The following is a 15271-nucleotide window of genomic DNA, read 5'->3' on the forward strand; positions in this document are numbered from 1 at the left end:
CCTGACTTGGAATTCCGAGTTGAATGACCGTTCAAAACCTCTTATTTTTTCCCCCAGTCAGAGCTCGTTTTTTTTTCTTGAGTTGTTTTGAACGCAGCAATACTCCACGAATGCAGTTACCCATACTTGCCATTGAGGCCATCTCCGTTTTGAAGAAGTCAATATTCTTATTTTGTGTTGAAAAAAAGCATAAAGGTTAAAATGGTGATTTACCGTGACCCGCAGTGCTGGAGTCCTGAATCACATCTTGTGTCATTCATTTGTGGCCACTAGATGGCGGTGATATAGCTTAAAGCCATTTTACATACAACTTCATTTGAAGACATCCTAACTTCAGTGGTGTAAAGTACTACTTAAGTAGTTTTTGGGGGTATCTGTTCTTTACTTTACTGCTTAGATTTTTTGTCTACTTTTACTTCACCTTATTCCTAAAGAAAATAATGTACTTTTTACCCCATTCATTTTCCCTAACACCCACAAGTACTCGTTACATTTTGAATGCTTAGCAGGACAGGAACACTGTGAAATTCATGCACTTCTCAAGAGAACACCCCTACTACCTCTGATCTGACGGACTCACTAAATACAAATTATTCGTTTGTAAATGTGTTGTGTTGGATCGTGCCGCTGGGTCTCCGTAACAAAACAAACAAAAAAAGAAAATTGTGCTGTTTTGCTAAATAAGGAATTTGAAATTATTTATACTTTTGATACTTAAGTATATTTTAGCAATTACATTTACTTTTGATACTTAGGTATATTTAAAACCAAATACTTTTAGACTTTTACTCTAGTATTTACTGGGTGACTTTCACTTGAGTAATTTTCTATTAAGGTATCTTTACTTTACTCAAGTATAACAACTGGGTACTTTTTCCCACTACTGCCTAAAATCCCCTCACAGTCCCTTCAGTTTCGCTAAAGACCCGTTAGTTTGGCTACTCAGCCTACCTTAGTTATCCCTCAACCATCATAGACCTGCCATTCCCAACCAATCAGAGCGATTGGAAATGCACAACTGGACACTGCACCCGCCCACTCAGGTCAGCGTTATCCGAAGGGAGAAGACATGTTCATTAGGACTGTTTATTGTCGACAGTAACACGAATGTCTGAATGTTGTGTGTGCATCAAAATAGCCATAACAATAAGATTCCAAGTCATTCGGATTACCAAAACCATATAAACATCTTCAAAGGAAACAGCTGGGTCTGTGTGTGGTGGTGACTATCATGAGTACAGTGATGGGCCTCAACATCATGTTCTAACTGGACAGCACTATTGAGGACAGAACCAACCCATACGTTAAGTATATAGCGGGTGAGGGCATTTACAGCCGACTGCTCAAACAGGTGAAGGCATACCAGCCAATCGTTTTTACGTGGTCCTTCTAACCGTATTTAGTGACCAACAGTTTTGTTTTTACATGGTCCGTCATTTCTCCGGATTTAGCGACCAATAGTTTTTACAATACGTCTATTTTCCATAAAATATGTTCGAATTTACTAAGTAGTTTCCATTGTGAAGGCAGATAAAGCATTTTTACAAAAAGCAATCACTTTGGCATGTAAAAACTAAACGGGTCGTCTAACTCCACCATTAAACCGATAAACAGTAGAATACAGCATTGTGGAAGCACATGCTTTTAACAAATTAACATGCAGAGGTTTATTAGATTTGCAAGTGATGGAACCATCCCTGAAAATCTTCCTTAAACAACGAGAGGCACCCCAGTTCATTGTTTGGGGGAAGAGAGATTTGTGGGAAACTATTGCCAATCTTTCCTGATGGTAATTCTTCCCAGTTCTAGTTTCATTATATGAAATTAGATTTCATTCATGTGTAAAACTCAGTTCATCCCATAAAATGATGAACACTAGATAATTAACCCAAAACTACAGGGAAAATGCAATCATGTGCATTGCAATAATGTAAAATAAAGCTTTATTGTATTGTCAAAACATGTTCACACACAAAGGTAAAAACGTTCATACAAAAAAACAGAAGCAAAGCACTCGTTGAACAGGCCTGTCTTCACCTCTTCTTGAAGCCATACTTCTTCCGTTCATAGAAAAGGTCAGTCTTTGAACTGCCCAAGTTCACAATCTTGGGGCATCCATCTCGCTGTCACATCCAGTAGAGAGGAGTAGAAAAAATATCTTGTTGGTGTATTCTCACATTACATTGAGATTGTTCAAAATGACTATTACAACCACACATTACTTGTACAACCACATATCATTACTCAGCATCTCAGACACCTTTCCATTTTTCACACGACATTGATCAAGAACGGAATATGTTGAAGAAGCACAATATCGAATGATTCTGTAGTTTATTGGAAACATTGCATACAGGAGCATTGAATGGTGTGAAGGTTTTTCTACACCTTTTATGAGAGAGAGAGAGAGAGAGAGAGCAGGCAACTAACGTCTTTCTCCTGGATGGTGCACTCTTTGCAGTAGTAAGCATCAGACACCCCGGGACCTCCACATATGACACAGCGCCCCTGGTACGACCCGTAGTTGCACTCGTCACAGATGCGCACCAGTGTGCAAGGCCTCACATACGAGTCACAGATCACACACTTTCCATCACCTAGGAGAGGAGGGAAGAGGGGGATAAGACTTTAATGCCGTGGCATTTTGAACTGGGGTAATTAAATATAAAAGTAAACCATGTGTTGACGATCTACTCTAGGAGTTATGAGGGTAAATTAAAGGGCAGCAAATACACCCTGTATGGGAGAAAGGGACATTATGTAAAACATGTTTTTGAAACTTACATTTCTCGCACAATCTTCCAATAGCTGAAACGTAAACAATAGAACAAACAGTGAGTGAACATGAATAATGTAGCCAGCCAACAAAGCATTGCTCCATAAAGCTAAGGGTTATGCACTCAATAAGACATCTTACAAGCTCTCAAAAACTCAAGGGGCTTACCGCCTTCTCCCTAGTTATTAGCCATTAGCGTCGCCCACAACTGCCTCATGTGAACTACAATCCCGACGCGGTTTTTAACATTTAGAAACATCAATAATCACCGCTTGCTATACGGCTTTCGAAACATATAACGCTTACCTTTCATCAGTGAGAAAGAAAACGCACAATTTTTTAAAATAAAAACTGCTACGTGTTTCACAGATCCATCCAACAAAACTACACTTCCCGATTCACGCTTACACACACACACACACACACACACACACACACAGGTGTTCGGAGGAGCATGCTAGATAGCTAATTAGCACAGGTGGTGGCCTCGCCTAACATAGACAAGCGTGTAACATGGAGATACGGCAGTGTGAGAACACTAACCCTATCAAGGTGTGTAGACTTTTTTTCTTCTTCAGCGTTTCTCGCTGATAAGTTCCTTATGCTTCCAAAACCATACCACAAGCGATGCATGTTAACTTAAATGTTCAGACCGAGCGTCGGGGTCTTAGACTCCCCACTACAGAAGATGCCTTTGTCCAATGACTCATGTTTAATGGAACTGAGAGACATGATCAAGAGCTATTATCTTACTAGCTAGTCTACTTAACCACCATCACATAGCTATAACGTTCAAATCAAATGTTTTGTCACATGCGCCGAACACAACAGGCGTTACCTTACCGTGAAACTCTTACTACAAGCCATTAACAATGCACTTCAAGATATAGAGTTAATAAAAATTACTAAATAAACAAAAGTTTTAAAAAATCCAATCAATAAAAAAGTAACAATACATTTACATAACAGCAACGAGGTCATATACAGGGGGTACTGGTACTGAGTCAATGTGCGGGCGTACAGGTTTGTTGAGGTATGCATAGGTAAATGCATAGATAAATTCCCTAGGGTAGCTGTTTCGGCCCCTTGCTTTTTTCAGTTTTTACTAACGACATGCCACTGACTGAGTTTCATGTATGGGCATGACTCAACACTATACTCGTCAGCTACAACGACTGAAATGACTGCAACACTCAACAAAGATATGCAGTTAGTTTGAGTGGGTGGCAAGGAATAAGCCCCAAATATTTCTAAAACTAAAAAGGATTGTATTTGGGACAAATCATTCACTAAACCCTAGACCTCAACTAAATCTTGTAATAAATAAATGTGGAAATTGAGCAAGTTGAGATGACTAAACTGCTTGGAGTAACACTAGATTGTAAACTGTCATGGTCAAAACATATTGATGCAGTCATAGCTAAGATGGGGAAAAGGCGATGCTCTGCCTTCTTAACACTATCAACAATGCAGGTCCTACTAGTTTTGTCACACCTTGACTACTGTTCAATCATGTGGTCAGGTGCCAGAAAAAAAGACTTAGGAAAATTGCAATTGGCTCAGAACAGGGCAGCACAGCTGGCCTTTGGGTGTTCACAGAGAGCTAATATTAAAAATATGCATGTCAATCTCTCCTGGCTCAAAGTGGAGGAGAGATTGACTTCATGACTACTTTTATTTATGACATGTTGAATGCACAGGGCTGTCTGCCTAAACTACTGGCACACAGCTCGGACACCCATGCATACCCCACAAGGCATGCCACAAGAGGTCTCTTCACAGTCCCCAAGTCCAGAACAGACTATGGGAGGCACACAGTACTACATAGAGCCATGACTACATGGAACTCTATTCCACATCAAGTAACTGACGCAAGCAGTAAAATTAGATGTAAAAAAACACCTTTTTGGAACAGCGGTGACTGTGAAGCAACACAAACATAGGCACAGACACAATAACATACGCACTACACACACGTACACATGGATTTAGTACTGCAGATGTGTGGTAGTGGTGGGGTAGGGGCCTGAGGGCACACAGTGTGTTGTGAAATCTGTGAATGTATTGTAATGTTTTACAATTGTATAAACTGCCTTCATTTTTGCTGGACCCCAGGAAGAGTAGGTGCTGCTAATGGGGATCCATAATAAATACACTGCTCAAAAAAATAAAAGGGAACACTAAAATAACACATCCTAGATCTGAATGAATGAAATATTCTTATTAAATACTTTTTTCTTTACATAGTTGAATGTGCTGACAACAAAATCACAAAAATGATCAATGGAAATCACATTTATCAACCCATGGAGGTCTGGATTTGGAGTCACACTCAACATTAAAGTGGAAAACCACACTACAGGCTGATCCAACTTTGATGTAATGTCCTTAAAACAAGTCAAAATGAGGCTCAGTAGTGTGTGTGGCCTCCACGTGCCTGTATGACCTCCCTACAACGCCTGGGCATGCTCCTGATGAGGTGGCGGATGGTCTCCTGAGGGATCTCCTCCCAGACCTGGACTAAAGCATCCGCCAACTCCTGGACAGTGTGGTGCAACGTGGCATTGGTGGATGGAGCGAGACTTGATGTCCCAGATGTGCTCAATTGGATTCAGGTCTGGGGAAGGGACGGGCCAGTCCATAGCATCAATGCCTTCCTCTTGCAGGAACTGCTGACACACTCCAGCCACATGAGGTCTAGCATTGTCTTGCATTAGGAGGAACCCAGGGCCAACTGCACCAGCATATGGTCTCACAAGGGGTCTGAGGATCTCATCTCGGTACCTAATGGCAGTCAGGCTACCTCTGGCGAGCACATGGAGGGCTGTGCGGCCCCCCAAAGAAATGCCACCCCACACCATGACTGACCCACCGCAAAACCGGTCATGCTGGAGGATGTTGCAGGCAGCAGATCGTTCTCCACGACGTCTCCAGACTCTGTCACGTCTGTCGCATGTGCTCAGTGTGAACCTGCTTTCATCTGTGAAGAGCACAGGGCTCCAGTGGCGAATTTGCCAATCTTGGTGTTCTCTGGCAAATGCCAAACGTCCTGCACGGTGTTGGGCTGTATGCACAACCCCCACCCGTGGACGTCGGGCCCTCACACCACCCTCATGGAGTCTGTTTGAGCAGACACATGCATATTTGTGGCCTGCTGGAGGTCATTTTGCAGGGCTCTGGCAGTGCTCCTCCTGCTCCTCCTTGCACAAAGGCGGAGGTAGCGGTCCTGCTGCTGGGTTGTTGCCCTCCTACGGCCTCCTCCACGTCTCCTGATGTACTGGCCTGTCTCCTGGTAGCGCCTCCATGCTCTGGACACTATGCTGACAGACACAGCAAACCTTCTTGCCACAGCTCGCATTGATGTGCCATCTTGGATGAGCTGCACTACCTGAGCCACTTGTGTGGGTTGTAGACTCCGTCTCATGCTACCACTAGAGTGAAAGCACCACCAGCATTCAAAAGTGACCAAAACATCAGCCAGGAAGCATAGGAACTGAGAAGTGGTCTGTGGTCACCACCTGCAGAACCACTCCTTTATTGGGGGTGTCTTGCTAATTGCCTATAATTTCCACCTGTTTTCTATTCCATTTGCACAACAGCATGTGACATTTGTCAATCAGTGTTGCTTCCTAAGTGGACAGTTTGATTTCACAGAAGTGTGATTGACTTGGAGTTACATTGTGTTGTTTAAGTGTTCCCTTTATTTTTTTGAGCAGTGTACAAATAAACTCAGCAAAAAAAAGAAACGTCCTCTCTGTCAACTGCGTTTAATTTCAGCAAACTTACCATGTGTAAATATTTGTATGAACATAACAAGATTCAACAACTGAGACATAAACTGAACAAGTTCCACAGACATGTGGCTAACAGAAATAGAATAATGTGTCCCTGAACAAAGGGGGGAGTCAAAATCAAAAGTAACAGTCAGTATGTTGTGTGGCCACCAGCTGCATTAAGTATTGCAATGCATCTCCTCCTCATGGACTGCACCAGATTTTCCAGTTCTTGCTGTGAGATGTTACCCCACTCTTCCACCAAGGCACCTGCAAGTTCCCAGACATTTCTGGGGTGAATGACCCTAGCCCTTACCCTCCGATCCAACAGGCCCCAGACATGCTCAATGGGCTTCAGATCCGGGCTCTTCGCTGGCCATGGCAGAACACGGACATTCCTGTCTTGCAGGAAGTCACGCACAGAACGAGCAGTATGGCTGGTGGTATTGTCATGCTAGAGGGTCATGTAAGGAAGGGTACCACATGAGGGAGGATGTCGTCTTCCCTGTAACACACAGCGTTGAGATTGCCTGCAATGACAACAAGCTCAGTCCAATGATGCTGTGACACACCGCCCCAGACCATGACGGACCATCCACCTCCAAATCCATCCCGCTCCAGAGTACAGGCCTCAGTGTAACACTCATTCCTTCGACGATAACCGCGAACCCGACCATCACCCCTGGTGAGACAAAACTGTGACTCATCAGTGAAGAGCACTTTTTGCCAGTCCTGTCTGGTCCAGCGGCGGTGGGTTTGTACCCATAGGCGACGTTGTTGCCGGTGATGTCTGTTGAGGACCTGCCTTACAACAGGCTTACAAGCCCTCAGTCCAGCCTCTCTCAGCCTATTGCGGACAGTCTGAGCACTGATGGAGGGATTGTGCATTCCTGGTGTAACTCGGGCAGTTGTTGTTTCCATCCTGTACCTGTTCCGCAGGTGTGATGTTTGGATGTACCGATCCTGTGCAGGTGTTGTTATATGTGGTCTTCCACGGCAAGGACGATCAGCTGTCCGTCCTGTCTCCCTGTAGCGCTGTCTTAGGCGTCTCACTGTACGGACATTGCAATTTATTGCCCTAGCCACATCTGCAATCCTCATGCCACCTTGCAGCATGCCTAAGGCACGTTCATGCAGATGAGCAGGGACCCTGGGCATCTTACTTTTGGTGTTTTTCAGAGTCAGTAGAAAGACCTCTTTAGTGTCCTAAGTTTTCATAACTGTGACTTTAATCACCTACCGTCTGTAAGCTGTTAGTGTCTTAAAGACCATTCCACAGGTGCATGTCCATGAATTGTTTATGGTTCATTGAACCAGCATGGGAAACAGTGTTAAAACCCTTTACAATGAAGATCTGTGAAGTTATTTGGATTTATACGAATTATCTTTGAAAGACAGGGTCCTGAAAAAGGGATGTTTATTTTTTTGCTGCGTTTACAATTGTAAATAGTCCGGGTGGCCATTTCATTAGTTCAGGATATTCAGTAGTCTTCTTTTTTTGGTCCTAGACTTGGTGCTCCGGTACCCCTTGCTGTGCGGTAGCAGAGAAAACAGTTTATGACTTGGGTGACTGGAGTCTGACACTTTTTTGGGCCTTCCTCTGACACCGCCTAGTATATAGGTCCTGGATGTCAGGAAGCTTGGCCCCAAGTGATGTACTGGGCCATACGCACTACCTTCTGTAGCGCCTTATAGTCAGATGCCGAGCAGTTGCCATAGCAGGCGGTGATGCAACCGGTCAGAATGCTCTCAATGGTGCAGCTGTATAACTTTTTAAGGATCTGGGGACCCATGACAAATCTTTTCAGTCTCCTGAGGGGGAAAAGGTGTTGTCGTGCCTTCTTCACAACTGTCTTGGTGTGTTTGGACCATGATAGTTTGTTGGTGATGTGGACACCAAGGAACTTGAAACTCTCGACCCGCTCCACTTCAGTCCCGTCGATTTAATGGAGGCCTGTTCGGCCCTCCTTTTCCTGTAGTCCACGATCAGCTTGTTTGCCTTGGTCACATTGAAAGAGAGTTGTGCTGGCACCAGGTCTCTGACCTTCTCCCTATAAGCTGCCTCATCAGTGATTAAGAAAACTTAATGATGGTGTTGGAGTCATGCTTGGCCACGCAGTCATGGGTGAACAGGGAGTACAGGAGCGGACTAAGCACGCACCCCTGAGGGGCCCCAGTATTGAGGATTAGCGTGGCAGATGTGTTGTTGTTGCTACCCTTACCACCTGGGGCCAGCCTGTCAGGAAGTCCAGGATCCAGTTGCAGAAGGTGGTGTTTATTCCCAGTAGGGCTGGGCGGTATACAGTATTTTATGATATACCGGTATTTATGCAGGGACCGGTTAGGGTTTTTACTTTACCTTCTATACCGGTATTTGAATGTTTGATTTGTTAAATATGATACGGCATGTGTAATGTCAATATAGTTTACTTCGCTACTTGAGTCACCTCTCGCCGTTCTCTCTCCGTGCCACTTTCCACACAGACCTAGCCACGCCCCGTCACTTAAGGAGCGCATTTGATGTTCCTCAACTACGAGACACTTGCGTTCAGTCTGCATGGTCAATGCAGCACATGCAACAATGTTGACGACAACAATGCTGTTTTCACTTTGCTTCTTAATATAAATCCACTAGCGTTCTAGAATGTTACTATTAGTTTGTGTTTCTTACATCAGCAAGTTTGTATTTTTTTTAGCAAGTTGCCCTAAATCTTGTGAGACCCTAATTGTTAGCCACTAATGCTAATAGCTAGCTAATAAATGTACCGAGTAAGAGCAAAAGTAGCTAGCTAATACAAGTGATGGTGTAGACCAAATTGTATTTTTACTTCACTACATTCCTAAAGAAAATACTGTACTTTTTACTCCATACATTTTCCCTGACACCTAAAAGTACTCATTACATTTTGAATGCTTAGCAGGACAGGAAAATTGTCCAATTCACACACTTGTCAAGAGAACATCTCTGGTCATCTACTGCCTCTGATCTGGAGGACTCACTAAACAAATGCTTTGTTTGTAAATTATGTTTGAGTATTGGAGTGTGCCCCTGGCTATCCGTAAATTAAAAAAGAAAATGGTACAATTTGGTTTGCTCAATATAAATTCACACTTTTTGATACTTAAATGTATAAAATGTACTTACTTTTGATACTTAAGTATATTTAAAAACAAACTTCTAGACTTTTACTCAAGTAGTATTTTACTGGGTGGCTTTCACTTTCACTTGAGTCATTTTCTATTAAAAGGTATCTTTACTTTTACTCAAGTATGACAATTTGGTACTTTTTCTAACAGTGCAATTGAGTGAAGTAAATGCAGAAATGATAAAAGTGCTGAAATTTGTTTTGGTTGAAGTTGAATTGAACAGTAAAAAACAATCAGAATGGAGAAAGACTCATTGAAATCACTTAGAATATATGTGTTGCCACCCTAGGGTCACACACTACTCATAAAGCAAATGTATTACGTTTATTATTCAGAAACTAAAAATAGTCTATTTTTTAAAATTTAAATACTGTGATATAATATTTTGGCCATGTCGCCCAGCCCTAAGTCCCAGGGTCCTTAGCTTAGTGATGAGCTTTGTGGGCACTATGGTGTTGAACGCTGAGCTGTAGTCAATGAACAGCATTCTCACATAGGTGTTCCTTTTGTCCAGGTGGAAAAGGGTAGTGTGGAGTGTGATTGAGACTGCGTCATCTGTGGATCTGTTGGGGTGGTATGCAAATTGGAGTGGGTCTAGGGTTTCTGGCATGTTGTTGTTGATGTGAGCCATGACCAGCCGTTCAAAGCACTTTATGGCTACAGACGTGAGTTCTACGGTGCGGTAATCATTTAGGCAAATTACCTTCGCTTCCTTGGGCACAGGGACTAAGGTGGTCTGTTTGAAAAATGTAGGTATTACAGACTCAATCAGGGAGAGATTGAAAATGTCAGTGAAGACACTTGCCAGTTGGTCTGCGCATGCTTTGAGTACACGTCCTGGTAATCTGTCTGGCCCCGTGGCTTTGTGAATGTTGACCTGTCCAAAGGTTTTGCTCACATCGACTATGGAGAGCGTGATCACACAGTAATACAGAACAGCTGGGGCTTACATGCATGCTTCAGTTTTGCTTGCCTCAAAGCAAGCATAAAAGGCATTTAGCTCATCTGGTAGGCTCGCGTCACTGGGCAGCTCGCGGCCGTGTTTACCTTTCTAGTGCGTAATAGTTTTCAAGCCCTGCCACATTCTGACGACCGTTTGAATCATACTACATCGGCGCTATCTTAGTCCTGAATTGACACTTTGCCTGTTTTATGGCTTGTCTGAGGGCCTTGTGGGATTTCTTATTAGTGTCCGGATTAGTGTCTTCAAAAGCCAGATGAACAAACAGAACACCGACCATTTCGAACCCCACGTACCTTTTCCGCTATGCAATCTGGTTTCCAAGCTGGTCACTGGTGCACCTCAGCCACACTCAAGGTCCTAAATGATATCATAACCGCCATCGATAAAAGACAGTCCTGTGCAGCCGTCTTTATCGACCTGGCCAAGGCTTTCAACTCTGTCAATAATTGTATTCTAATCAGCAGACTCAACAGCCTTGGTTTCTCGAATGACTGCCTCCTCTGGTTCACTAACTACTTCTCAGATAGAGTTCAGTGTGTTATTCAGAGGGCCTGTTGTCCTGACCTCTGCCAGTCTATGGGGGTGCCAAAGGGATCAATTCTCGGGCCGACTCTTTTCTCTGTATATACCAATGATGTCGCTCTTGCTGCTAGTGATTCTTTGATCCACCTCTAAGCAGACGACACCATTCTGTATACATCTGGCCCTTCTTTGGACACTGTGTTAACAAACCTCCAAACGAGCTTCAATGCCATACAACACTCCTTCCGTGGCCTCCAACTGCTCTTAAATGCTAGTAAAACAAAATGCATGCTCTTCAACCGATCGCTGCCCGCACCCGCCTAGCATCACTACTCTGGACGGTTCTGACTTAGAATATGTGGACTAGAGGTCGACCGATTAATCGGAATGGCCGATTAATTAGGGCTGATTTCAAGTTTTCATAACAAATCGGAAATCTGTATTTTTGGGTGCCAATTTTTTTATATAGCTTTATTTAACTTGGCAAGTAAGTTAAGAACACATTCTTATATTCAATGACGGCCTAGGAACAGTGGGTTAACTGCCTCGTTCAGGGGCAGAACGACAGATTTTCACCTTGTCAGCTCGGGGGATCCAATCTTGCAACCTTACAGTTAACTAATCCAACGCAATAACAACCTGCATCTCTCTCGTTGCACTCCACAAGGAGACTGCCTGTTACGCAAATGCAGTAAGCCAAGGTAAGTTGCTAACTAGCATTAAACTTACCTTATAAAAAACAATCAATCATAATCACTAGTTAACTACACATGGTTGATGATATTACTAGATATTATCTAGCGTGTCCTGCGTTTCATATAATCTGACTGAGCATACAACCATCTAAGTATCTGACTGAGCGGTGGTAGGCAAGCATTGCGCTGTTTATGACTTCAAGCCTATCAACTCCCGAGATGAGGCTGGTTTAACCGATGTGAAATGGCTAGCTAGTTAGCGCGCGCTAATGGTGTTTCAAACGTCACTCGCTCTGAGCCTGTGGTTGTTTCCCTTGCTCTGCATGGGTAACGCTGCTTCGAGTGTGGCTGTTGTCGATGTGTTCCTGGTTCGAGCCCAGGTAGGAGCGAGGAGAGGGACGGAAGCTATACTGTTACACTGGCAATACTAAAGTGCCTATAAGAACATCCAATCGTCAAAGGTTAATGAAATACAAATGGTATAGAGGGCCAGCTTTCATATGTTCTCATGTTCTGAGCAAGGAACTGAAACGTTAGCTTTCTTACATGGCACATATTGCACTTTTACTTGCTTCTCCAACACTTTGTTTTTGCATTATTTAAACCAAATTGAAGCATGTTTCATTATTTACTTGAGGCTAAATTGATTTTATTGATGTATTATATTAAGTTAAAATAAAAGTGTTCATTCAGTATTGTTGTAATTGTCATTATTACAAAAAATAAAAAAAATATTTTATTTTTATTTATTATTTTATTTTTAAATTGGCAGATTAAATTGGTATCGACTTTTTTGGTCCTCTAATCGGTATCGGCATTGAAAAATCATTTATAACTATAAATACCTAGGTGTATGGCTAGACTGTAAACTCTCCTTCCAGACTCACATTAAGCATCTCCAATCCAAAGTTAAATCTAGAATCGGCTTCCTATTTCTCAACAAAGCCTCCTTCACTCACGCTGCCAAACATACCCTCATAAAACTGACTACCCTACCAATCCATGACTTCGGCGATGTCATTTACAAAATAGCCTCCAATACCCTACTCAATAAATTGGATGCAGTCTATCACAGTGCCACCAAAGCCCCATATACTACCCACCACTGCGACCCGTATGCTCTCGTTGGCTCTGTCGTCGCCAAACCCACTGGCTCCAGGTCATCTATAAGTCTTTGCTAGGTAAAGCTCCGCCTTATCGCAGCTCACTGGTCACCATAGCAACACCCACCCGTAGCACGCGCTCCAGCAGGTATATTTCACTGGTCATCCCCAAAGCCAACACCTCCTTTGGCCGCCTTTCCTTACAGTTCTCTGCTGCCAATGACTGGAACAAATTGCAAAAATCACTGAAGTTGGAGACATATCTCCCTCACTAACTTTAAGCGTCAGCTGTCAGAGCAGCTTACCGATTGCTGCAGCTGTACACAGCCCATCTGTAACTACATACCTCACCCCATGTGTTTTGTTTTTCTGCTCTTTTGCACACTAGTATTTCTACTTGCACATCCTCATCTGCACATAAATCACTACAGTGTAAATTGCTAAATTGTAATTATTTTGCCACTATTGGCCTATTTATTGCCTTACCTCCTTAATTTGCACACACTGTATACAGATTTTTTTATTGTGTTATTGACTATGTTTGTTTATTCCATGTGTAACTCTGTGCTTTGCTTTATCTTGGCGAGGTCACAGTTGTAAATGAGAACTTGTTCTCAACTGGCCTACCTGGTTAAATAAAAGGTGGGGGAAAAAGTGTCCCGCTCCTTGAAAGCGGCAGCTCTAGCCTTTAGCTCGGTGCGGATGTTGCCTGTAAACCATGGCTTCTGGTCGATGCACTTATTGACGAAGCCGGTAACTGAGGTGGTATACTCCTCAATATCATTGGATGAATCCTGGGAACATATTCCAGTCTGTGTTTGCAAAACAGTCCTGTAGCGTAGCATCCGCGTCATCTGACCACTTCCGTTTGTGCGAGTCACTGGTACATCCTGCTTTAGTTTTTTTTATTGTAAGGATAGAAATATGGTCAGATTTGCCAAATGGAGGGCGGAGGAGAGCTTTGTATGGATCTTTGTGTGTGGAGTAAAGGTGGTCTAGAGTTTTTTTTCCCCTCTGGTTGCACATGTGACCAGTGATGCCAATTTAGCAATTCTGTTGAGCAACTTTTCAGATTGCCCTGGCAACTTTTTTTTCAAAAAGTACATGGCAACTAATTTAGCCACTTTAAAAAAAATGGATTTGCAACTTTTGAAAAGTGACTTAAACGCTAAAATGTTCCCTCTAAATGACACAATAACGACTTTCTCTGTCACACGCTCAGTCACAACACACGTGCCTGGCTGCAAAAGAGCATTGTGAGTGACGTCAGCAGCAGGCGCTCAGCTCGTGCACGGCAGCAGAAGGCCTGCAGCAATTTCAGCAAATTGCAAATCATTGTTGGCTGACTGCAACAGCAGTGGGGGTTCGACGAGCCAAACCCAATGAATATAGTTGGTCAAGAATGTGGCCACTTTTTATTTTTATTTTTTAGATGGCCAGTCAATTTGTGTAACGTAAATGGCGCAGTTTTACGTTATCACGCAATGACATCACAACGTAATTTAGCAACAAGTCAACCTGCCTCTAGCAACTTACCCTGAAAATGAGTTGGCAACACTGCATATGACATGCTGATAGCATGGGCGGATGCAATAACGTTAATGGGTGGGTGAAGAAGCAGGTTATGGTCATGAACACAAGCATGTCGCTACACCCGCAATGAAATATTCTAAATATCTGTATGCGACAAATACAATTAGCAAATGAATGTGCTAACTGTTTCTAGCAAGCTATCTTATCTAGCCAGACACTTTCAACAAAGGGCAAGAGCTCGGCACTTATCATTGCTTATTAGAAGTAAGTACTAATGCAATGATATGCATCAAACATCAAATAAACACCTTACCAACACCAGCTTGTTTTCTACAAAAGATCAAATCTGGATGATGTTTAGCCATTCTCGCGAACAGAGGGAATACGATAGTTATTTTGAACTTTTAACTTTGACCCACAGAAACACGTGACATTTGAACTTTGTATTTAATTTAAGTTTAGTTTGTTTTTCGGACCATATCATTTTTGTTTATTTCACGTTAGTTAAAATGACTATTGCTATGGACATGTCAGTGAATTAATCCAGCTAAATTCAAAGAGTGAATATTACATATGAAACGCACAGAATTCATCCCGTGGTCATTTTAGCTACATTAACAAAATATTAGATTAGACATTTCAGGGTTTCATTTGTGGCAGTCATATGGCATATTAGTTAAGAACAGTATATTCTATATACATCTCTGAATTAAAAATTCGAGTAGGATCTATAACATCTCTATTTCTAAAACAACTTT

General features: G+C 42.6%; 1 protein-coding gene across 1 annotated transcript; it reads right to left on the reverse strand.

Annotated features, from left to right (window-relative positions):
* Positions 1-1926: 1926 nt before the first annotated feature.
* Positions 1927-14925, reverse strand: LOC139381761 (PHD finger protein 5A). Its single transcript, XM_071125512.1, has 4 exons — positions 14827-14925; positions 2785-2808; positions 2431-2597; positions 1927-2123 (listed from the first exon to the last, which is right to left on the reverse strand). Exons 1-4 carry the CDS (start codon positions 14876-14878, stop codon positions 2034-2036), a joined length of 333 nt encoding a protein of 110 aa, XP_070981613.1. The 5' UTR covers positions 14879-14925; the 3' UTR covers positions 1927-2033.
* Between the last annotated feature and the right edge of the window lie 346 nt (positions 14926-15271).

The sequence above is a fragment of the Oncorhynchus clarkii genome, chromosome 23, assembly GCF_045791955.1.
Source record: "Oncorhynchus clarkii lewisi isolate Uvic-CL-2024 chromosome 23, UVic_Ocla_1.0, whole genome shotgun sequence".
NCBI classification, from domain to species: Eukaryota; Metazoa; Chordata; class Actinopteri; order Salmoniformes; family Salmonidae; genus Oncorhynchus; species Oncorhynchus clarkii.